The sequence below is a fragment of the Musca domestica genome, unplaced genomic scaffold, assembly GCF_030504385.1.
Source record: "Musca domestica strain aabys unplaced genomic scaffold, Musca_domestica.polishedcontigs.V.1.1 19, whole genome shotgun sequence".
Taxonomy (NCBI): domain Eukaryota; kingdom Metazoa; phylum Arthropoda; class Insecta; order Diptera; family Muscidae; genus Musca; species Musca domestica.
The window spans coordinates 13,955,269-13,981,975 of record NW_026712245.1 but is presented as its reverse complement, the minus strand read 5'-3'; the positions used below and the strand labels follow the sequence as shown (position 1 = coordinate 13,981,975).

Here is a 26,707-nt window from a genome sequence, read left to right as displayed (position 1 = left end):
TCAAGCCATAGAGTTGATCTATATATCCTAATATTTTATGGGATTAAGACTGGCAGATGAATTTTTAAATTCTAGAATTTATTCGATACCAATTATAATTGTCTAATGTAGAGTAAGGCGTACTAACTTTTCGAATCAGTTAGATGAGCTTGTAATGATAATCATTCTAAATGAATGCACTTCACAAAAACCGAAAACCTTTAGAAAATTCCCAGTTTACTTAAACCTCACATCCATGCCGATTAAAAGGCACCAGAGGAGAATTTGTCTCTCTTTTTCCGCTTTCACTTAGAATTGGAAGCTAATTGTAAAATACGAATTGAAACGAAAATATGTAGATATGCTTTTTATAATTCATTGATGTGTTTCTCTTTATTTTTAATGAAGCTTTAAATAAATTACTAATTTTTTCACTGGTCATAAGCACATATTACAAAATGTTAAACCAAATTTAAAATATGTTTTCTATCTTAAGCTATTATTTATATGTATTTGTGTATGGGTGTGTGTGTAGCAACATTCCGTCAATTACATTTATTCGCATTTATTTATCTAAAATACTTCATTAGGCTATTCATTACAATTAGGAACAATATTAAATACAAAGACGTCTGCCAATACAAAGGTAAGTATCGGTAGCATTTGCCGGGTCCATCATGGGCCCTTGCCTTTTTATACACTAACAAAGCACTTTCTACAAAGAATCGAGTGTTTTCAGCGGGATACATTCAAATTATGCCTTTGGGCCTCAATTCTCAGGACTATATCTAAGGAATTACATTTATTTACAGGTTGATAGCTCTTGTGTTCTGTCTTTACACTAACATATATGTGGGAACTTTACAAATAATCATAAAGCGGGATCCTTTCACGGTTCACAAGGCCCCTACTAAATAATGTCAACATTATTTACGATTGCACTGGTTGGGTAGAATGAAATCAGTTTGGCGGACTTCTTGTCGGAGGTGGCGGTTGGGACGGCTGTTGTTGTTGATGCTGTTGAGGAACTGTGTAGGGACTGAATCGATGGAAGTTTTTTGTCCTCAAATCAGGAGAAGCCGATCCAGATGAAGAGGGCGTCGTAGCGGGTGCTGGTGGATTTATGGGCTGCGGACTCCTTCGAGATGAGGCAGCTGCTGCAGCAGCCGCATTTGCTGCGGCCTGTGCTGCTGCCGCTTGGTGGTTAGCCAGAAACCCAGCGGTCAATTGGGGCCACTGTTGTTGCCACATTCCCAAGTTGAAGGCGTTCAGCGCTGCTGCAGTCGGAGGACGTTGGTATAGATGAGGCAATAACATCTCCGTGTATGGTGACCGCCCAAACATCTGCAGGTGTTGCCTGGCCTTTTCCAGAAAGGCCATGGATGCAGCATCAGCATCCTGGGGTGACATTTGCTGCATCAGTGGGTCCGGAAAGAATCTGAGTGGCGATCGAAAGTGCTGCTCAAACAAATAAGAGTCCATGGGGTCACTGCAACAAAATGACGAAAAGGAAGGCAACAAAAAAAGTTATTTTATTTTGTGAAGAATTAAAGTTCTCTGTTAAAACTAAACTAATTTTCGTACGTTCTCTGATAATTGCAGTGAAAACCTAACTGCAACACTGACGCTGGCACTGGCACTGGCAAACGGCAACAACATTAATCGACAGTGGTAGTCTAAGAACGGCGGCGGCCAATGTTATTCGGCATTCGCTCATTATTATCGTGTTTTCGTGTACGTATGAGCTTCAAAGTTAAAAGTGCCGACCTATAATTTACGCCACTTAAAACACTGCCGCCGCAGCCAGCTCTGCTTCCACGTCACACCACAGCCGACTTCACCACCACCATCGAAATATGTATTCGCACAGCCATGTTGCCCAGGACGGAGAGAAATGTACATTGTTGGCTGTTGACAGTGGAACAGTGGTAACGATTTAAGGAGAAATAGAAAAGGAAATGCTGAACAGCATAAAACAAAGAACATAAGGACAATGAAATGATATAAACGCAAGAAGTCAAAGAGGTTTTTGAAAAAGTTCTTATTTTCGTTTTTTCGTTTCACAGTCGACGAACAACACTTCTGTAGGAAATACTTAGTGGGAGCATTTTATTGTGTCTTTGTTGGGACCAGGATACCAGATACTCTGTGACCAGTGGGGATCCAACTCAACAAAATACCATGATTGGCCATTTTAAAAGTATTTTAAAGTCGATTTGTATGCGGCCATTTACACCACTGTGCGATGCCTCAATGTCTGAGTCACTTGCTTCAATTCTTTATTTATCACACATTTCCAGACATAACAAATCTTGCATGGGAGAATTAACTTTTCGGTTTTTTTTTATTCAAAACATGTGGCTTCTATTGAAAGTACCTAATTTCAAGCAACATTTTATGACCAATCATATTTTTCACGCAACCTCTGGAACAGCTAAAATTTGCAGACTTAATTGAGTTAGTGTTTGCTTTCACTTACCGGTCAAAATCAGTTAGGCGAGAGGAGTCTCGGAAGCCTTTGGCAAATGGATTAGAATCTATTTTCAGCTTTGTTATCAATTGATTCTGGTAGGCCGTTACTGCCGTAAAGACTGTCTCCGGAAAGACAAATGTCTTGTGTTCCATTTCCTGTAAGTCCTTGGGGGTGTTGGGAATATTCTGACCATGGCTAAGGCGGACCAGATGGATTCTTGGCTGATAGCGATGCATTGAATTCAATACAATCTGTGGAAATACACCAATGTAGTTATTGTAGATATGTGTTTAAGTAGGTCTTGTGACTGCTGTCATAGATTAAAAATAGTTGAAAATCTCGTCCGCTTTTTAATCCGATCTCATGGTTTATTAAAAATATGCAACATAAGTTTTTTTATATCGGGAATAGAAGAAGTCGATGTTATGGTTCATCGGTACCATACACCTGTCTCTCTACTCCACCCTGCAGTCATAATCGAAAAGATTTGTCTACAACATACTCACTTGTCCACTTTTATCCATTTCATTGTTCGTTAATTTGACCTTCTCGAATGAAACCACTTGTTTTCTCAGTGCATCGACACTTATGGGGCTGTCTGGGTGGGCATATAAACGGGCTGGGGGTGGAGGGTCAGCCTTGCCAGCCACCAGCCACGAGGACCGGTGATACGCGTATCGGTATCGTCTCGAATCCATGGGTACAATGTCGATAAGGACAGCATAGCGATCTGGTGGTTGCATATGTCTCAAAGGTCCGGAGAAACTGACACGGACAGTCGGGAACATTCGTCTGAAACGAAAAATGTACATTTGTCATTTATTACTTCTGGCCACAAAAAAAAACTATGAGCGAAAAACTCATTGACAAGGACGAGCCACTTCCGCAGCCTTTACTGGCAACTGATGTGGAAAATATCAGATATGTTTAAAAATATGACCCAATGTTTTTTTTTTTAATATTTCAAATAACAACCAAAACAACCCATATAGCTCGCAAACTTGACTCCTGTAATTATAAAGCATTTTGCGGCCAGCTAAGTAAAAAATCAACAAAACTGGCGGTTCAAATTAAAAAAACAGTTTTTGGTACAACTGCAAGGTATGCAGCTACCGAAATGACAGTGACATTTGTGTGTCTGTTTGTTTGTATTTATGTTTACAATGCCAGAGCAGTGGCAGCTACCAGCAAATTTCCTACACCGCATAAAACTTGGCAAATGAAGTGTTGACATAGATTGAAATCGAAACGCAATGCTTTGGCGAATTGCATGCGGATCAAAACAAGTCCAAATGACGACTGTTCCTCAGTTTGTATGTGGCTGTTTGTTGTCATTTCCAAATGCTACTGTTGTTTTCTAGACAGAGTAGAATGCCACCATACCATATCGCGGTATGTCTGCTTTAATTACAAGACAATCGTACATTTTATTCTGATGACGGTATTTCTGGCAATGTAATTGTTCCTTCTTCCTCAACTTCTTCTTGTCATACAAAATAAAAAGAGGCAAGACATAACAGTACAGCAGTTAAAAACTCTTCACCGGGCGTTGTACAAAGTTCCATTGTTGACAATCCAAGTCAAAAAAAAAAGAAAAATAACAAAAACAAGTTCGAAGTATTATTAATAATACCTTCAAAAATATTCCAAATTTCCATCAGAACAATTTGCAATTGGAAGATTTGCATTTACTTCTTATATAACCTACAATGAAGAACACCAATGGCAAATCGTCGGGGTCATGTTTGGTGTGACATACGCCAATTACTTACTTTGAGATAGACCCATTTCACATCTCGAATCGCTTGGAGAGGATTGAATATTCACAGGATTTGTAATGCTAATACAAGAACAACCTCTCAAAACGTCGAATCTTTGAGGCTATAAATTATTAGTTTTCAACCAAAAACTGTTGAATTTGATTGAAATAAAATTTTGATTTTTTAAGCTATTAAACTATTTATGTAATAATAAAAAATAAAAATTTGTATGAACTTCAGCCCGGGTATTATCTAAAATATTATCCTTTTTAAAACATATGGTTTGTTTCAGAACTGCAGGAATGTAACAATTTTTACTACAATAACCGATTTCCCTTTGTGATTTCGAAAAAAGATTACAAACATAATATATTCTTACAGGTTCTGCAACAGAGCAAAGCGGGCAAAAACCCCATCGCTACAAAAACAAGCTTTGATGTGACAAACATTTGATAGTAAAACTTGAGTCAAACGATAACTCTAGGAGAGAGTTTCCGATTTAGTCCAAATTTATATGTAACGAGTTGAATGCCCAAACTCGGCACGCGGGAGCAATTGTATCAGAATTTAGTCATCAGTACAGTTCCTCAGATCCTCGTACCTCCCCCCAAAGGACAAAACTTATTACATTAATATATTTCTACCCACTCGTCCTTTCTCTTGTAGTGTTAATAACGTTGTACTGAACAATTCCTTTACCATCCAGTTGCACGGCGAGGTCTTTTCTTTACTGCATTCTGCAAGTATCCTGTCTGATGCATTTTATGTGGTTATATATGGTTGATTGTTCGTCTGTATTGACATATTCCATTATATGGTCACTATTACAAGTTTTGGAATGCACTTGTTAATCTCGTTCATTTTTAAGGTGTTCTCCGGGGTTGTTATAGTCGATTCCGAGTCTGACTCCGTAGACTTGCCTTTGAAGATATCTGATTTTAAATCTAAATTCGCTTTTGAGTTTGACTCGAGTGACTTAAGTTTATTCCTATAACTACACAAACAAATAATTTCCCACTTTCATATTTCAATAGCCTGCTTTGCATAAACCGATTTTCTTACAGATCTTCCATTTCTGGCACATTGGTTCATTACAAGACAATGGCTTGTTTTTCACAGCTCAGTAGCAGGAATGGTTTGTTTTGAGCAAAGTGTTAACATGTCCCGAAATATGTGTTGGCATTCTTCGAGCAAACAGTAAGGGTGTTTTGATATATGTATGTGTGTGTGTGCATATCGGCACAAATTCGAGCATAAAGCTGTTTTCTTAAGGGAGGGCAACTCGCAATGGAAAAGGGGGTGGGGGGCTAATAAAAATAGAAGATCGTAAATCATATTCCAGAATAATTTACATAAGAATTGTTTATGTATAACATGGTAAGACCGGTGGCAACGAAATAGAAACGTTTACTCGCCCACCACCCTGCCGGAGGGAGTTTGTCCGCCAAAAGCACACCACGAGGGCGGTCTTCAAATTCGAAAACAGACCATCCTCGAAAATGTCTCTAGAAGCCATGTATTCCAGCTACTGGCTCGGCCAACCTTACACTTCTTACTGACCTCGTTTGTGTCTGCAGGAGCCCCCTGTTACCAGTTCCGTACAAGTGTGGATTTTATGTGTTTGTTTATGGGAAAATTAGGCAAATTAAGCCCCAAAGAAATTATGGCACAGCAGTCCAAGAAGTGTCTGGTGTTGATTTGGGAAAATATTAACTAAGCAAAAATTACAGTACAAAACGGAAGAGGATTATGTTAATTATTCTAGCCTTTCTTTTTTGAGAAAATGTACATTTCTTGCTTGTGTATGATAAGCAGAAGCAAGCTGACAAAGAGGCGCTCGCGGAGGTTCGTCCATACTGTAGGTCAGTAGTAGTTTGTTATTTTAAATGGATTACAGAGTGAGAAGGATTGCATAGTTCCCCCATGGAGACCCAAGCATTTGTAATACAATTGTCAAATTTGTTCGGTGCATGAAAAGCGTGGAAATTATGATTATCCTCGCCTTGCCAGCAAAATCGAATGCTGCACTCATTTTCTGTTCTTCTTCGTGTCATTGACGGTAGAGTGCGTTGCATTGTCCGCACATTTCTCAGAAATACCAAGCCGTGTGGTTTTGTTATCAGACCAAAATCAAATGTTGACAAATATTTACAGCTTCTGCTTGCAAACAGTCATGCCAAGCGTAACAGCATCTATTAAAGTCAAATCCGGCATTCACAACATCAGTTAGTATCTGAAAGACAACGGTGGGCAGGTCAAACAGTCTAGATCGTCAAACATTAGCAGCAGCACTGCAGCGACGGCTGACAGCGTAACAAACCCGTTGACCACGTGATATTTTATCTCAATGACCGCAAATATGGTTTGCAATGCACAGCGGACAACAAAACAGATGCGGTCATTGTCTAGAAATGCCACCTTCTTCGCCATTGTCTCGTCTTGTGTGTGTGTGTGAGTGTGTGACCCAACACACAAAGGGACACCCTGACGAATGTTGGCAAAGCCCAAGACTAGAGGTCGTTTTTCAAAATTGAGATGCAACCGAGTGCCTTTTTCACGTTGTAGTGTACCTGCCTTCTTTATGCCTGTTGTCTGTTGTACGTCTGCTACCCTGTTGTCCTTTGTCCTTCCCTGCGGTTAGCAGACAAAGCATATATTTCACACGGCAGGTTTTAAGGGCAATGGGCACAAAATTAACATATCACACTGTATAACGTTTAGTTCATTAATTAATTAATAATTTCATTGCGCATATCCAATTTTGTTGTAACGCAACCCTCATCGGAAATGCTGGGGGACATATTAGGAACAATGTACCAAGTAGCTGTACACCATCATTTCCTTTAGTCGATACAGTGCCCTCTTTTTCTATTCTTTGGGTAGGCCGAAGGCCATATTCATTCATTTCATTTCTTTTGTAACACTGGCACCGAACGCAGGTCCATGTTTTAATAGGTTCCAAACGTGGAAATATATCTTGGGCAAACCCGAATTTAAAAAGTTAAAAAGTGTCAGTTGGTTTTGCCGACCGATGTATACCCTTAGCCAGTGTTCGATTATTTAAATATGTGTTAACTTTTGTTATGATTATTCAAATTGTTGACACTGTATGGATTAGGTTCCGAAGGAATGGGCCAATATTGTCCATTTCGTATCGGACCTAAATAAATATGATATAAATATTTCCACGAACCAGGTTTCCACTATATTGGTTACTTTCTTCACTTCATATGGGGTATGTGCAAGTTTTTGAAGATTTTAACCTACCTTTGTGAAGAAGGTACCAGAAGAAATTGTGCGATCTCTACCATCTTTATAAGAGGTCTTGTGTTGATGAGATATACCAAGTCTAAATGGAATCGGAATCGGGTAGGTACCGAAAGCAGTCGACCAATATATCACATCTTCGCACTCGATCTTGTGCTGATAGAAATATTGTGATCACATTTTATAAGAGTTATAATTATTCAACATGGATGGAGTGGACCGTGCGCACCAGCCAGGCAGACAGACGGACGGGTGGACATCGCTATATCGACTCCAAATGTCCTGAAGATCTAGGATCCAAAGAGATTTACGGCCTAAAACCGTTAAAGGTCTCATATATGAAGGGCTCACAGCTATACCGAACTAAGTCATAAAAACATAATTCGAAGATATTTAGAGGTAAAGTAAATGCACTTCCATTAATTTCTGGAAGGAATATTTTAGTCTACCAAAAGAAAATGTAAAAGTCTATATTCAAAATTAACTAATGATATTAATTTAAAATAAAAATAATTTAAATATATTACTAAAAAAAAATATTCCAAAAAACATCTACTTTGGTTCATTATTACTCTGAATAAAATTTCAAGGTTTCACAGCTAAAGCGAACCAAGTCAAAAAAATAAAATAAAGTGTCGTTATATGACTAAATATAGTTAACTTTAGCGATTAATTTCCCACTAGTTTCGGAGTTTTATTTTAAGTCATGTCTTGGTTTGGCGGCTGGCAGCTGCGGGTGCTTCTATTGTAATTGACAGTCATTGTGATTTCTAGGAAAATAAAATAAATTCATTTTTTTAAAAAAATAAATTAATGTTAACAAGGACAAAGGAAAATTTAAGGTTTCAAATATGGTAGAAATAAGAAGGTAAAGTCATGCAGTTATATGTATACATTTTTATACCCTCCACCATAGTATGGAGGGAATATTACGTTCGTAATTCCGTTTATAACACCTCGACATATACATTTTAGAACCCATAATGTATATATATTCTTGATCAGCATAAAATTCTATGTCGATTTAGCGAGGTACGTCCGGCTGTCCGTCTACCCGTCTGTTCGTCTGTGGAAATCACTCTAGCATCCGAACGAAATTAAATAAGTTGATAAAAATTTACTCAAATGTACATTATGTCTGCAGGATTTTTGGTATAGCCCCCATATAACGGTACCTCCCGATATGCGGTACTGTTACCGGAATGAATACTACAGCTTATGACAGCAAATTGTCTGTGCAGGTCCACGCCTTCGTATAGCCCCTAACATGGTTACATTCGGTATTTTTAAGATTTTAACAGCATTTTTAATGGATTTTAATTTTTTGAAAATTGCCAAATTTGTACAATATCGGCCCGGCCGAACTTACAGCTTTTTTACTATTTTTTTTTTTTTCAAAGTTATGCATTTGACAACATCTCATTGTCAAAATGTATATTTATAAATCCATTGTACATGCAAATCAAATATGGGAACCTGCTTTCTAGGCAGGGAAATTTGACAGAGTAAATTACACAAAATGCAGAGACGGATATGCTTATTTGAAATGACTTTGCCTTCTTAATTTCACCATGGTTTCAACAAATATTTACACATAAAAAATTCGTCATTTCCGTCGTCATCATTTTTGTGGCTGGCAAATATTCCTCATCTTCATTGCTGGAAAAATCACTGGCACTGCTATTATTATTATCCATTTATAGAAAACACTGATTATTTTTTAATATTGCTGAAAACTGAACGACAATAAACAGGTGGTCACTAATAGTACTGATTCAAAGTGAAACACACTGACTTAGAAAAAAGTCGAAAATGACAGTCGTTGCCTTAGGTTTTTTACCGTCATCTTTGGAACGAAACACTTTTTGACATTGTGCTTTACAGGGTAAACAGAGTTTTCATATACGGGGACATTGGCACTAATTTCGGCATTTTTTATTTTTCATGACTTGGTTCGGTATAGCAGTGAGCCCTCCATATATGCTTCATACCATTTGGCATTTAAGTCTCCAAAAGCTGACGTGTGACGGGGAAATATTCATTTGGATGTCGTATGTGCCACTTTGAACATTCCTAGCAATGACTTCCACATTCAATTGGATTACCACTATCCTTAAACAAATGACAAGTGCAAAGTAATCACTAACGACTACAAAACTACTACTACTAATAAAGTTTAGAAAAACTATAAATCGCGTAGCCGGTGTTGGACATACCATAGATAAGATAATCTCAAGCTACTCATAAAAGTTATAACGTTTAGATGAACTATGGATCGCGTAGCCGGTGTTGGATATATCCCAAAGGCCGTCTATTTAAAAATGCTAGGAAGGTTAAATACATATTAGTGGAGAAAATGTCATGATTTTTATCACTAACATCTTCGGAACTACAAGGCTGTAAGATAGTATGTAGATCTCAATAGCCCATGTAGGATCCATTTTTTTTTTTTTGGTTTTTTTTAAAAGGATCCGCCACAAAAATTACAATTTACTTGTATTGCTCCGGAAACGGTTCAATCAGATGACCAATAAAAGTTATCTTTTATAACATCCCCGTCCCGATTTGAAGATATGTATGTAGCTCCCAAATATAATATCAACAATGTAACCTTCACAAACATTGGTTTTATTACGTTCCATGGTGTTTAAGGGCTCTATGCCTTTTTCAATAAACAGTATGTTGGTTATGGACATTATTACTTGTGACAAATAATTTGCGAAAAACAGTTTTTTGTGTTTTATTTTTCTATTTCAAGAGTGTTATTAATTGTAGTTTGTAGTTGCCTTTATTCACCCGTTCACCCTTTCAAATATTATTCGATAATACAGGCAACATTCTGGAAATTAATCAGAATGAAACTTCAAGATACTTGGATCACGAAGGGCTCCACATTAAAGATTGTATGGGATTATTGTTTGTTTAGGGTCCGCATTTGCGAATCGAATTCGTGTTGAAGACCATTTTTCATTTGTGATCAGCCAGTGTAGTAGCACTCCCATATATCTGCGAACGGTTGTGGTTCTGGCAAAGGTGCAGCGCAGACGAGAGTTCGTGGTGCCCTTCGATGACACTATCATGTTGAGTTATTGTTGTTGCATTTGCTCAAATGAATGTTCGTGCAAAGTCGACGAATGAAAGCTGTGAAGTATGTGGCCACGCTTAATCTTTCACACATATTGGACTTGTCTTGGTCGTGACACGCATTCACTGTTTGTTCTTTGTTGCAATGATAGCAGACCCACATAGCCATATACTCAATCAAGTTATTTTGACATTCTAGCAATAAATGGAAACTAGCACTCCTTTTAATCTGTTCGTCTTACCTTCCCGTTTTTGTGATGATCATTTCGGTGCCCAGTTCATGGAACTTGTCCCATAACTCTTTGGTCTCAAGGTGGCATTGAATGGGCAGCAGCTCGTCGCAGTTGCAGGACCCAACTATTTTGGGAGAGTTCTAAAAATGGGGATGGTTAATTCTAGTTCTACATTTAGTTTAGGTTGGGTTTTGCTAACTTTGCGTTTTACCTTCGCTGGCTCTGGGGACAAACGATCGTCTTCCGCCTGAGAAGGACTTTGGGGAGACGCCCTCCCTCGACTGCTACTGGAACTGTGGTTATGGTTGGAGCTTCCATTTCCGCTGTCATTGCTGTAGTTTATGCGATGTTTAAGGGCAGTCTTTTGGATAAGCGCTGCTCCACCGTGCCGCGATAGACGAGCAACGGATGCCGCTGATTCGGTGTCGCTACAATCGACCACATCAACATCCCCTTCCTCTTCGGCGTCGGGGAAGCGTTCAAGAGATAATGGACCTGCAAGGGAAAGACACGCACTTGTGAGAAATTACTTTGTGAAATATTTGATTTTATTAATGTTTTAATAAACGATTTGCATCCTCGCTTCGGGACGTTGGGACCTATGTCATAGAGATACTACTTTGTTGCTTTGCAGCCATCGTTGCCACTTATGTAACTCTGTGACAATACCCTGGTAAAAAAATATGCACACATATCCCATTGTACTATTCAATTCACATTTTGCAACTGCAATTCTAGAGTCAAAAGTGCAAAGCTATGTCATTTCAAATGAAACAACCTGTTATTAAATATTTCGACACGCCACATTTGACAACTGCATATTGCATTTCCAATATTTTAATAATAGAATAACAAAAGTTCGTACATGTTAACATATAAGAGTGTGGGGCGGAACGTTCTTAATCATCTCTCTTAAAGGAAAAATGTGTAAAATTGTGTTTGTAAATACGACTAGCAATAAATACAAAATGTGAAAATATCGAAATAATGATTTAGTCTTAACTTGCGTTTTCGCTTCATATTTTTCTTTTTGTCTCTATTGAACTTATATGTTATTGAGAACTTGCGTATGGAAAATTTAAATTTTCTTTAACAATTCTATTTGAAAAAATTTATTATTACTTCACATAATTTGAGGCTGCATCCAATAATTAAAATTGTTCTCATTTTAAAAATCGGCATTTGGTGTTCAATAACAGTGTATACATAAACTGTTAAGAGCATTTCTCATTTATCCATAAACACAATATTATGTCTAAAATTTATATTTTATTAGCCAAAAACTAAATATGTAATTAAAAAGTTTTCAAATCTATAAAAAATATATTAAAATACGGTGCAGAATCCGGATAACATCCAGAAAATACCAGTTTAAACAAGTAAAAACTCAGCTAAGGTACAATTTTATGCTGGATATATGAAAACGTGGACATCTGTAGCCAATTATTTGCCGAAGAAGGAACTCAAATACCAAGTTTGATTAAATCAGTCGAAAATATAGCTTAAAGCCTTTAAATACAGAATATCTAGAAGTACAGCCATATTGGCCATACCAAAACATTGATTTTTTGCTGGAAAGACAATCTGTCTATTTACAGCAAATTCAAGTTAAATTGGTGGTAACGACAAAAAAAACTTAAATCTGGCGGTACGGTACCTACTTGGGTCATTTTCAATATCGAAAGTTCTGCAGACATAAAATACATCTGATCAAAATTTGGTCAACCTACTTAATTTCCTTCTGAAGCTAGAGTGATTTCTATAAATGGACAGACAGACGGACAGACATTTTTGAACCAACATAGAATTTCATGCTGATTAGGAATATATGTGGAGTATACAACTTATATCTCGAGGTGTTACAAACGGATACGGCCTCCACACCATGATGAGGATATAACGATGGGTCATATAACTTGCATGTTAATGTAACAAAGACGAAATGTTTAAAGAAGAGCACATATTTGCTCATTTCCACAGGAGAAGAGGAAAAAACTAAAAGAGTGCTTGGCAAGAGTAGAATCTACTCGATTTTAAGCAACCTTTGCTCCCACTCAAAAACGAGCAACTTATGTTCACTCACATTTCAGCGACATCGAAAAATTGAGTTTGCTTGAATTTTATTCTGCACTTAGGAGCGCACTCACTCGAATTCGAGCGAGCAAGAGTGAGTTTTACTCTTTAAACAAATTCGAAAAAGTTTTTTATCCATATCTTTCGATATATTATAACAACATTTGGCACCAACTCATTATGTATTAACATTAATATGTTTAAAAATTAAAATTTAAAAACCGAGTTCAGTATTCCTCTAAGAAAAATGAATATACAAAACCATATTTTAAAACTATCCACATTCTATTTTTGATAAAAAAAAAAAAAACTAAATTATCCACAGTATCGCTCGGTCTTATTGATGCCAAAAGAGTTCACATTAAACGTGATACGTAGAACTTATAAAATATATTATTGACGATTTTTCTACTTTCACACATACCTATATCCACCGTTTATGGGGTTTGATTCGAATTCTGCTGAGTTAATTAAATTTGACTAGGAAAAAAACTAAAATCACGCAGGTTTGAAAGAAAATTATACCTCTTTCGCAATTTTTACCAATCAAAAGCTACCATATTATGATATTGCGACTAAAACAATTCATTCTAACAAACTACACGTACATTAATGGGAATATTTAAAATGTTTGCGGGTGAGACTCAGTTTCGATGATTATAAAACATTATTGATTTTTCCATACATAAACTTTTATTTAGTTGTCACTTGCAAGTTTGTCCAAAGTTATCATAAATTTTCAAAACACATATAATTTTAAAAAAAATCAATGTAAACGAGATAATTATAACAATTTCCTGCAGATCTGAAACTGTTTGGACTCTAATGAACGAATGTTGGTATACATAATTTTGCTGCTTAAATCATTTTCAATTTAAAGACCGGATATTATCATTTGGGAGTGGGAATTTAACAACACCTAAATTTTTGTATATAGTTTGCAATATCTCAATCGGAAACGGCATCGATGTACAGGCATTACAAATATAGTGCTGTTATGCTGTTATATAGAGGCCATAACAAAAGGTGGACCCGAAGTGGTCATTTTAAAATATCAGATCCTTATTAAAAACAAGTAAAACGAAGCTTAGTTCGGGCGGGCCGAACTTTTAATACCCTCTACCGTTTGAAAGAAACTTGAAAACTGCCGCTATAATTAAAAAAAAATGTGAGTATCACGTGTTACGGTTACACGGGACTATACAAGAACGTGGACCTCTATAGTTAATTGTCTGTCAGAGAAGGTTTGATATACTTCTCTTGAAAAATGTAGCTAAAATTCTTAAAATACCGAATATTGGCAGGCGTGATAATACAGGGGAGCTATTTTAAGACGTGAATCTGTAAAGGCAACTTATTATGATGTAGGGATTAGTACCCATTGCAAACTCGAAATTCCTAATTTGAAATAATTCTGGTGAAAGTGGAGCTAAAATCATCAAAATACCGGATTATATGGGTCTTATACGAAAACGTAGACCTGTAAATATATATATTTTTTGAAATTTTGTAAGAAACTTCTTTGCAAATAACCATCTATACAGATCCGAGTTAAGGTATAGACACCATATGTTTTTTTTTATTTGTGTCACTTTTTCACCCCAATCGCATCAATTTTACGAACGAATTGATACAAATGCGGTAAAAATGTGACAGAAGTCAACAAAATACCGAAAATCGGGAGTACAGTTACATGGGGACTATACCTAAACTATGATCCATATGGATAGTCGTTTGCAAAGAACACAAACTGCCAATTTAAAATATTACGAAAACAGCCAAAACACCTTTAATCTGACGGTACTGTCACATATTCACTAGTTATTTCAAAATCTGGACCTATATGGTCCATTATAAATACCAAAAATTCTACTGATTTAAAATGCATCTCAGCAAAATTTTATTAAACTACTTCATTTCGTTCGGAAGCTAACATGATTTCCACAGACTGACAGAAGGGACTGTATATATATATATATATAATTATTTCGAGAAGTTGTCTTTCCAACTTCTTAATAAACTCTCCATGCTATGGTGGAGTACATTATACATAATAGTTAGCAATTACTTAAATCTCTTTCCTTCAATTGCTGCATAGTAAGTGGTGTGCTTCCTACATTCATCTGCAAAATATTCTGCATTTTATATGTCCATTGTATTAGATGCTTACTTCTTTAAGGTGACGCATCGGAGTCGTGAATTATTTCTTTTCAACATTTAGCTCACAATGAAAACTAAATAAATAAATAAGACAACAAAATGCAATTCACAGATGCAAATTAAAATAACATGCAATTCTGGAAACGCTGCTGCTTTCGCACAAAACTTGCGGGGGCAAGTGATTAGAAAACTTTCAACGTTTCCAAATGGATGGCTTTATTATGCAAATGTCGGACATTTCTCAAATGTGCATGTTTTCCAAATACTCACGAGCGAGTCCGCAAAACGGACGGTCGGACGGTCAGCCGGTGATAAATGCAGCCGCATCGTATAATTGTAAATGTTATTAACAAAACACATCAAAGAGATAAAACATTAATGCATTTCAAAAATGTATTAATTATTCTCTATCGCTCCCGTCTGGTTTCACTTGTTAATTTGTTTGTAATTAATGAGTGCCGTTTTCAATTGTTGAAGAAACTCTGTTTTCAACGATTGTAAATCTGCATGTTGAGATTTAATTGAACTAAGTAAGACCAAATTGCCGGTTGCAGTGAAAAAAGCGCAAAAAACGGAATGGCAGAAAAGGTAAATTATTATTGTTTTGATTAGTTGCAAAAACACATTAAAACGAAGGGAAAACTAGATACTAACATGACATTCTGCTCCTAATTCCCCTACAAAAATGTAAATATATTTTATTTTTGAAATTGGTGAAAGAACTTTGGGAAGGTCGATTTCTGATACATTCCAGGTCACCCGCTAAAAATTGGACCTTTCTGCGCTGTAGGAACTATCCTCATCAGATTTGTTGGTAATTTCAATACGCGAGCAACTACAAAATCAGTAAAAATACAGTTTTTGGTCCATTTCATTCCATAAATATTTTGCGAACATCTCCCGAAACTGTAGGCTTCAATTTTGTCGGTTGCACTGACTACCTACATGATATCGTGAGGATTGGACCATATTTGCGATCGATACAGTGATTACAAACTTAATATGCGCTGACGGATGGACGGACATACATAAATAGGTCAGCTCGACGAGAAAGTTTATCGATCCTCTTAGTTTGTCGAGCTGAGTCCTCCGTCTGTCCATTTTAATTAGTAATCACACTACAGGTCGAAAAGAGCTCCGATTTGAAATTGGAGAGAAACGGAATTTGCAATTATAGACTCCATCAAGTCCCTTCCCCACAAAGGGCCAAAATTTTGGACGGACGGACATCGCTAGATCGACTCCAAATGTCCTGAAACGGATTTGGTCCAAAGAGACCTAGGGTCTAAGACCGTTATTTCGACCAGGCACGTTTTGATATATACCCTTTGTAGCCATATGGCTGAGGGTATAATTAGATACCAATCCTTCAAAATCCATATTTAAAACAATCAAGCTACTGTTTAAAATGGAACACTTACTCTTTCACAATTTTTCAATTTTGTCCAAAGTCCAGAATAGAAGAAAAAAACATTAAGTTCGGCCATGCCAAACTTTCAATACCCTCCACAATTAGCTCAAAACATCGTGAAAATATGGCTAAAATTATCAAAATGTCGAATATGGGGCGTTATAGGAAAGCGTGAATTGATATGGACTATGTTCTGCCACCGGAGGTAGAACCTATTCCCAACTACAAATACAAAATGTTAGACAATTTCGTTAGAAAATGTTAATATACCGAATATCCGAAGTTACTGTTATATATGTGCTATAGTAAGACGTGGACATATATGGACAATGTTCTGCCACCTGCGGAAGAACCCTTTGCAAATTCTAAATACCAATTTTGGCACAATCGAGTTGAAAAATTGGCTAAAATTATCAGAATACCGAATAACAGCACCCAATCAACAATACCTAGTTAATTGGATGCTATACGAAAACAATCAAAATTTGTGCGAATTTTCAAAGCTCTACGTCAAATAATGTAGTCCGTATTGTGACTTCAACAGACCGACTGACTGACATTGTTAAATCTACATAAAATGTTATGCTAATCATGGATATATATACTTTATGGAGTCTTCTTCATTCCATGAACAATTCCTCCAATCTCATGGTGGGGGGTATTCAGCTTGTAACACTAGCGGGTATACAGCTGGTAACACTAGTTCCGATTAGATTAAAACTATCCTCATGTTAATTTTAAAACAACTAAAACTAGGTTTAGTGTGATGATGGCTTAAAAGGGTTCACTCTTCACGAACCTAAATTCTAGTCAAATTTGTTAAACAAATCATATATCCTATAACATTGTGACCAATATTGTCCATTTTCTCGGCTGATTTATTATACAGGATGAGATAAAAAAGCTGCAACCAATTTCAGACTGCTGTCATTTCCAATACACTCGTTCTGTTTAAATTATTCCAGTGACAGCTCATTATATTGTTTACAAGCGTTCAAAGCATTTTGGTGAGAATTTTCTAGAAAAAAAAGTTATTCGTGATGGAATTCAAGCGCGATAGTGTGATTTCTTTATATTTGGCTGGAAAACCACAAGTGGCTATCGTTAGAGCACTCCAGTATTTAAATGTGAATAAATCTTTTGTGTCTCGTACCATCGCTCGTTACCGTGATACTGGTAGCGTAGCCCGATGTCAAGGAAGTTGACGGAAGAAAACAGCAACTTGATCGAAACCCCCCATTGAAATGCCAAAAAGTGCAAGAACTTACACCGCAACAGAAAGAAAATAGACTCAAAAGAGTTAAAGAGTTGCATCGCTTGGCTGAAAGTGGAGAACTGCCGAATTTGGTTTTCTCCGATGAGAAAACATTTGTTGTCCAGCAGTTTGTAAACAAACAAAATGATCGAGTTACTTGCCAAAGAGGTCAGCTGAAATGTGCACCTTCGGTTGGCCACCAGAACTTAGGCGCCGGCAATGGTGATAGTGTGGGCAGCCATAACAGCCGATGTTCGCTTCGTATTAATCGACCGTGGATCAACATAAATGCCGAATATTATCGCGTAAATATTCTGGAGCGTGTATTAAAGCGCACAATGGCCACCAAAATCTCCGGATATCAATTTGTTGGACTATTGTGTCTGGAGTATTTTGGAAAGTAAGGTTGGCGCTAAAAAATACCAAAGTGTCGTTCACCTCAATGCTATTTCCGAAGTTTTTTGCTTTCATTCAATAAAATTTAAAAAAAATTATAAATGATGGCGTTTGACTTTGTTGCAGTTTTTTATCTCACCCTGTATGGGCCAAATTTTGGACAATACGGGGTAGTTCATAGGTAAAATATAAGATACATAAATAATTTTTATATGGTATATTTAGTATGGAGGATAAGGTAAGTTTGTCATTCCGTTTGTAACTACCGATATTCGCTTACGATTTATGCACATTTTCTAACCAAATTACTTAATATTTGGTATTTAGATTTCGTAAATGGGTTTACTCTTGTTGCGGAACAATTTCTATAAAGGTTTATGTTTTTCTATATCCCCAATCCTTCCCATATTTTTATGGAATTGCTTGCAATTTAATAACAAAAGTAGGAATGCATATATGGATCTTCTCGCCGAGATGAGTCGATTTAGCTATGTATGTCCGTCCGTCTATCCGTCTGTCCATGTTAATTTGTAATCACGCAACAGGTCGCAATCCTCAGGAAGTTTAGCCAGGGGGTTGGGTTTCGTTCGAAATAGGAGCTTATTTGTTTTGGAGATGTTTGCAAAATATTTAGGTTGAAATGGGCCAAAACATAAAAATTTCCTGATTGTGCACATGATCTGCATAGGGTTGGAAAAGCCTACCAATTTGGCAATATTTTGCGGGTATAATAGACCATCAATTTTATGTAAAAAATACGAACATTATTTTAATATATCGATAAGGTTTTGATGTATTTCAAATAGGAGGGCAGCCTTTTTTTATATATTTATTATTATTATTCCTTTATCATAAATATGTGTAGTCTTTTTGTCTTCAGATTTATGAAGGTCTTTCAAAGGATAATTTTTTTTCTGGCTTAACCCAATTTTTTTTATTTTTTTGCTAATTAATGTACGAAAATAAAAAAAAATAATAATAATAAACAAGTAGACAAAGGCTATAGTCGTGCGGGCCGACCATGTGATACCCTACAAGACTACCATATGTTAGAAGCCCACTTATGTCCAAATCTATTTTGGAAGATTTCGCTTTTGAAATTATGTCACGGGACACTGTCCAGATATTAACCTTAGCATTTTGACTAGGGACATTTGACCATATTTACGCACTCCTTCGTGTTATTAGTCGGTGTGGTCCACTTTACAGCTAAGTTTAATCCAATGGTCATCAAAAATGCTATACTTCTTCTTCATTGTCTTAAACTGTCCTCTCATGCAAAATTCCGTGTCGATTGGTTTCAATTGTGAGATGAAGAAAATTTTTTTTTGTTCTTGGTTCATGTGAACCCTTAAATATTTTGAGATGATCCCCAAATTCAAGAGGCCCCTCCATTCAACCCGCTGTCCTAAATTCTAACTTCATGCGAGATTCAGTGTCCGTTGGTTTTTATTTGTGACCTTCATAACGGCTGCAAGATCAGGAACATTTTTAGTTGTTGGCCCATTTCAACCCCTAACTATATTGCGGACATCTTTTAAAAAAATAGGACTAGCCCTTTTGAGCCTAACTCTACCCTTGTAAGAATTTTCGTGAGGATCGAACGATGATTGGAATCTGTATATAATAACCCCAACCTGTGTTGTAAGGTGAAAAAATATTACAAAATATACACTTCAATATTATAAGTCAAATTGAAAAAATCGCATGCGATAAAAAAATAAAAAATGTCACAAAATACTACAAAATCTATATAAGCATCATTTTTGGTGTCTTTTTATGTCATTTTTTTTTAAATTTTATACTTTTATGCCAAAAGGGCATTCTTAATTGACAAAATTTTTCAAAATCCATCTAGCCATTCTTGAGATATAAGCATTCGAGCTAACATCTCCTTCCATCCCCTTGTATATACACATTGTATATTATATACAAGGGGATGGAAGGGGATGTTAGCTAGAATGCTTATATCTCAAGATTTATTTACTATCGGCATCTACGTATCGGTCAGAATTGACCTTTAAATATTCGCGGTTTAATCGAAAAATTGACTTTTATTTATCACAAATTTTATGGTCTATTTTACCTACTAAATATTACCCGATGACCATCAAAATTGGAAGGCTTCTGTCCAGCCCTAGGCTCTAGCCCCATGCAAACTTCCGCTTCGATTGGTCTATTACTGCGACTTGTAGAGCAACTTCAAATTCAGGAAAAAAACCCTAAATATTATTCGATCATCTCCAAAAGCAATTGGGTTCTATTCTGGCTATAGCCCCACATCCATTCTAAATTTCGTAAATATCGGGCCATAATTACGACCTGTAGAGTGATTACAAATTAACATGGACGGTCGGACGTACATAGCTAGATCGACTCAGCTCGGCGAGATAGGAAAATCCATATATATTTTCCTATGTGGGAAAGAAATATTTCGAGGTATTACATAATTTTAGGCCCAATCAAACTTATAATACCCCCAAACACATAGTGTTGTAGGGTATAATAAACAGAGTGTATGCGGTTGCCTGCGGAACCAAAATACCTAAATAAGTACCAAGTAAATCAAGTCCACAAAATTCTATTAATTTCGATGAAAATTTGCTGGCAAAGTCAAAATAATTGAGGCGTGTTCAAAAAAAAAGACAATAATTTCTAATCTTAATATTCGAATTTCAGTTCCTCTGATTTTTGTTTGGGGATTTTTCTTATTTTTTTATTTGCATCCTCTTTTATAGATCTAATAATCGTCATTTAATTTGTTTTCGACAAACATGGCAAAGTTCTGCACTAATAAATTAACGTATTAAAAAAAAAATTAAGTAAGTTTGGCTTTTTTAAAACAACAAAATAAGAACTGTATCGCGAGAGGTAAATGCCAACACTGTTCTATCCGAAATTTCAAATCAGGTACCTTTTGTTAGTTTCATAGCGCCCACAAACAGTTCTGAGGTATTTTATATGGAGCAAAACAAATTAGAATTCGTATGTTATTCTTGCCAAATACCGGATTGAGTTTTCTGACTTTGCTATTTTAAAAATGGGACATCAGACATTGTAAATTCTTATAAATCTAAGTTTGTAACTTTTTGGGTTTTCTTAGTGAGCGCAGAACTTTCAATTCATTTGGTTTGATTTTGGTTTCATTTGTACATCTGGATAGAGAGTGGAAACAATCCCTTCAAAGACGAGACGAACAATAAATTCTATAAATTCCTTCAGCACCATTAAACTAGATCAATCTGTGGCCGAGACTCATATAGAAATTATGTTTGGAGCGAATTAGGAACGAAGCTGTGACCTCACATATATAGTTGATATTAAATTATCATATGAATTGACATAATAAAAAATTATCAATTGAATATTATTTGAAACGGTAACATAAAACTAACACCGAAAATGGGATCATTTGAAGTCAAGGAAAAACTAGTTCAGCATTTTTAAGATTCGTGTGATGAAATGTTCTTATTTGGCAACGTGGTAATCGTTGTTTTGACCGACGCACCGAGGGGTGAAATCACAAAAAACGGAGTTAATTGAAAAATGTATTTTTTTAAATATTACAAAATATTACAAAACGCAACATTTTCAAAGTAATACGTTGTTTAGAAATGTTTGACTATTTCGCAAGAAAAAGGAAAAAACTTGTTTTTGGGGTCTTGAAGTGCAAAAATTTTTAATATTTTGAAGGTTGATTTAAATTATGTCCATATTTTCGCCATATCCGAAAAGTAGATGGATTTTAAATCGTTAAATATATCGAGAAGGTCTTAAAATATTTCTTTTGTATTTTGGTATGGAATGCCATCTTCAATAGTCAAAAAAAGCGCGTGCAGTTTTTGTTTTATTTAAAAAATGGTATGCTCAGTTACACATCCTTTTTTATAAAAATATATTAATATGGTTTTGGTCTATTTCAGATATGAAAGCTAAGTTGCTAGCCAATTACTTAAATATATTTTAAATATAATTTCTCTCATAAAAATATGCAGTCTCTTTGTCTTCCGCTTTAAGGTTTTCCAAGGAAAAATAGCTTTTTTCGAATTTATCTCTGTTTTTGTGTATACAACACTATTGGGATCTACAAAGATCTACGTTTAAGGGTGGCTCTATATTGGCAGTATTTGTAGTTTTTACCCATTGAGAAACAAAATACGAAATTATACATCTGTAAAAAAACTCTTTCTAAAACCTTCAAAATACCTTATATTAGAAAGTACCGTTATATTGGGCCTACAAACAATAGTGGACTTATCACAAAAAGTTTTGTAGGGAGAGATTCTCAAAATATCTAAAAGTAAGAAGTGCAGCTATGTATGGCTTGGGTTTAAAATTGTAGTCGGAACCTTCAAAATGCCGAAAATTAGGAGTCTATAGCAAATACTGGAGATATCTTAAAACTCTTATTATGATGAGATATACTCAGAACTCTAAATGTCACGTTATAAAAAGATTTGCTTTAAAATTGTGGTCAAAAGATTCAAAATACCGAAAATCAGGAAGCAACGCTATATGGGGGTCATAACGAAACGTGGCCCAATATGCCCCATTTTTAACACTAAACATGCGAGGGTAATATAAATGTCTGGACAAAATTTCAACGCGATAGAATGCTTTCCCGAATTAAACTCCGTTTTTGAGGATCTCACCCCACTGTGCGACGTAGCCATAGAGGCGGTGCATGGAGCCCGGGCCACTTCTCAAATGGTCATTTTTTATAATTTTAAAATAGTTTGTGTTCGGAAATTGGATTACAAATTATTAAAAAAACTAACAGGAATACCTTCTATTATGACCGATTCAGTTGAAAGTACCTCCGAATATAGGGTATGACATTTTTCAAGAGAATTGTTTCAAATGTGGTATTTGAAACTCGTTTAGGTTTTTCCTCCTGTGGTACATCCAAATTTGTGTGTGTGTGGCGAAAAACGTCGATCGTGTATGTCGAATTTTGGGTATCGCTGTTAGGCTGAATTGTCAAAATATGGAAATTTATTGTGAGGATATTTCATGCCTTGCCTGTTTAAATCAAACCTCTGATCTAAATTATAAGAAATCGAATGAAATAACAATCTTTGTGGGAGAATTTACATTGACAGGATATTCTTTCAACGAACAAACACATTGCTATTCTAAAATGAATATTCAACAACTGACTATTTCTATTATCAATTCTCGAAATAATGGCAGAGAAGTTTTCAGGTTAATAATTCGCAATTGTAGCTCGTGTTTTCAGAAACTTCATATAGGTGTGTCAAAATTCCCTATATCTGAGCGATCATTTACGCGATGTATGACAAAATGATTCAGATGTTCAGACCGTAGTACACAACACATTTGATGGAGGTGCATTTTGAATATTTTGTAATAATAATGCGATTATATACGCATAGTTTGGTTCAAAGTGCAGTTAGCATCGAATGCCTTGTAATCAAAAGAAATTCAGGGGAATATAGGCTCATTTGAAACTCACGAAAACGATGACTGAAGAATAGGACCAGACAGAACCAAGTGGTAAACATTTATTTTGATGACAATTTACAGAACTCACAGAGATTACGTAAACTAAGTAAGTGTTTTAGTGGATTTACCATCAGAAGCCAACAAACTGACGTACGAACCGTCTTTAATACGCTGTTTACGCACAATTTACGCAAAGAATCGCATCATATTTACACTTTGTGCGCTCTTTGTCCGAAACTAGGACGAATGTCTACGAGCTACTCTATGGAAAGTCCTTTAAGAGAAATGAAAGAGATTCCTGCCGGTAATGGCAATAACAATACACACAGAACACACATACACACATACACACACATCCACATACACAAACGTACGTGCGTATACGCACAATGTCACATTCGGAAATAATAATAAGCCTCTTTAGTCGAGAAACGAAAGGATATTCAGATTGGCGTGAAGACGTCCCAATGCCCATTTCTGTGGCATTACGTGTGTTTGAATGTGTTTGCGTTTATTTGTTGTAAGAACGATTAAGTACACATCACATTACTCACTCAAACTCCTCTCCGATGGTTCGCGGCTCGAGGCATTTCCGCCTCTCGCCATTATCGCTGCTATTGAGAAATCCGTGGCGCCGCCGATGCAAGAACTGGTGGTCGTTCTCGTTGTGTTGGTTAAATTGAGGACTAAAGGACGATTGCTTCTGCTGCCAGTCCTGTTGTTGAGGATGGTGGCAATCTGTCTGGAGTTGGTTATTGTTTTGGGGCTTTCACGTGTCAGTGGGTTTGGGGCAATTTTTGAACAGTTATTACAATTTTCGATTTCGACAAATTTCGATTGACTTGGCTGAAATTGGCTATGTTGCTGTGTCTCATCCGTTTGCAATTCCTGTTTGATACTCATGTGGCTAAAAAGCATTTTCAGAAATCTTGGCTAAACACTGAATGGGAACACTTTTTTCTCACACGTGCTACTGTTTCTCATTGCACTCGATTGGAATCGTTTCGCACTTGAAAATATTTACGCAATTCGAACCACGAGAGGCTGTGGTACGGCACGGGCTTTTTAAATCGATCGCGTTTTTGGGGATTTCTATTCTTCCGTTATTGTTGCGACAACCGTTCCATTGTCTGGCTGACCAATGAATGAAGATGCTAAGCGACGGCAGTTATCAGAATGTCAGGTGGCGGCGCCCCTATGTGAACGCGTAAAGTTGCCAAGTTTGTTGTTTGTTTGTTTGTTATTTGCTTCGTAATTCGTACCCAATCAGTTGTTTGTGCATTCCGTTGTTTTAGTTGGGGCACCCGAGTGGGGTACTGTTGTTGTGTTGTTTGCGACTGTGGTTGGGGGAGGCTAGCTTCGTTTTGTAATGGAATGCGCATCGGTCTAAAGTTACGCATGGAAGTCTAGCAGAGGGAGCTACACCACCGACGTGTAATGGTCAGCTAAACAGCTGATCTTTGTGACTGAGAGCTTTTTGCTTTTCACTGATGTGTTGTCGCTGTAGTGAAATGTGAAGAGTGTCGTTTGCATGTGTAAGTGTGCAAGTCGACAATTGCCTACACGACAATCGCACTCATTGCTTTGGCGAAAAGAAATCCGTCTTTTCAACACTTCATCATCGACCTACTACAACAACAGAAACACGAAAATCAAGCGGCGAAGAAATGCGTCGAGAAAAGCAGCAAAACAGCGAAAATTTTCTCAGTGGCAGAGTAGGGAAAAACTCAAAAACGACATTTAACCTCAACGGGTTGGGGACACGGAATGGGGTAAAAAGCGGGACTCGTGTTTTCGTTGTGCTCAAGAGCACCTTCAACTATTTTAGCACTATGAAAATTGTGTTTTGTGTTTTTCTTTCTTTTATGCCTTCAGTTATTCACACAGGTACGAAAAGCAAATCCGTTTATTTGTTCTTCAACGTTTTTAACAGCCGCATACGGAACCAAACTGATGGCAAAGGCACCTCAAAACATCGTTTGAAAGTTTAATTCCATCGCTTCTTGGGTGAGCAGTATTAGCAGCTACGCTCTGTGAGCTGCAGTGGCAAGTAAAGTAAAACAGGTCGGAATACATATGTACATGAAGGAACGCTGGCAAGGGCACGCTACAAACCTCCATGACAACCCAAGAAAGTTAAAGAGAGCGCTTCGGTAGAGAGCCCGGCATGTGGGAGACTTACATTCAGTCAAATCGTGCCTCCAAGCATCCATCAATGCCCATTCACAATTCATAACCATCGTTCGACCGTCCGTCCACTTGAGCGCTCTTTTCATTCAACAAAGTCGAATATTATTTCGAAGGCGTCGTCAAACAGTCCAATGGAACGATGATGATTTATAAGGCCATGGAGTTTGTGTGTGTGTGTGTGTGTGTGCGTGAATAACAAGATGCCTTAGATTAAAAGGTGGCATTGTTAGCGAATGATAAACGTTTCGTGCACAATCAACCGCACAAGCCCAGCCAACAGGCACAATGAGCGGTCCATGGCAGAGCTACAAAAACAACAAACGCGATATGAGAAATATGGGCATTGAAAGGCAACCGCAATGAAAATACCAAAATCATCGTTTTGCGACACACCACATCCACTTTTTAATTTCACTCTTTTCCACTTCCCTCTCATTCTTTTGATATGGAATCGAGTCTGTCCTTCGTGTGTGGGAAAGAGATATCTGTATGACTTCGGAAAATGATTACCTCTCTCAACAACATCTCTCTGCAATCTCTCACTCAAATAAACACTCATTGAGTTGGACTTGTTCCCAAATCTAATCGGAAATGTATTTTAAAAATGTCTGCTCTTGAATATGTTTTTCTCTGTCACTCTTTCGAGCCCAGAGGAGAATGAGTTGCTCAGTTCCACCTTCGAATTGGAAACGAACTGTTTTGCTTCATAAATTCGTCATTTTGTTTTTGCGTTGACAGCTGTGTCGTTTTCTGTTAATGTGTGTAGGTAGTGTGTGTGCGTCGGTCTTTCAAATATCTGTATGTTTCATTCCACTGCGGTCCTCTTGTGTAGATAAGAATTCACCACACTCCGTTCTCAATTTGGAAATTGATGGATCTTGTTGTTATTTAAGGACTACGCATAATGACATTTTATTTACAATTAAGTGTGTTAATACATTTTATTTTTAATTATTATTA

The 26,707-nt window shown here is 36.7% G+C and overlaps 1 protein-coding gene across 3 annotated transcripts; it reads right to left on the bottom strand.

Moving 5' to 3' along the window:
• Positions 1–348: 348 nt before the first annotated feature.
• Positions 349–25,786, bottom strand: LOC131802022 (T-box protein H15-like). 3 transcript variants are annotated; one of them, XM_059121353.1, is made up of 6 exons: positions 24,112–25,786; positions 10,996–11,291; positions 10,806–10,936; positions 2,959–3,244; positions 2,459–2,703; positions 349–1,468 (listed from the first exon to the last, which is right to left on the bottom strand). In XM_059121353.1, the coding sequence occupies exons 1-6, from the start codon at positions 24,473–24,475 to the stop codon at positions 940–942; spliced, it is 1,851 nt and encodes a 616-aa protein (XP_058977336.1). In that variant the 5' UTR covers positions 24,476–25,786; the 3' UTR covers positions 349–939. The 3 variants fall into 3 exon arrangements, with proteins under 3 accessions (XP_058977336.1, XP_058977337.1, XP_058977338.1); XM_059121354.1 differs by having other exon boundaries at positions 11,008–11,291; positions 24,112–25,784; XM_059121355.1 differs by lacking the exon at positions 24,112–25,786 and adding an exon at positions 11,416–11,449.
• Positions 25,787–26,707: the final 921 nt, after the last annotated feature.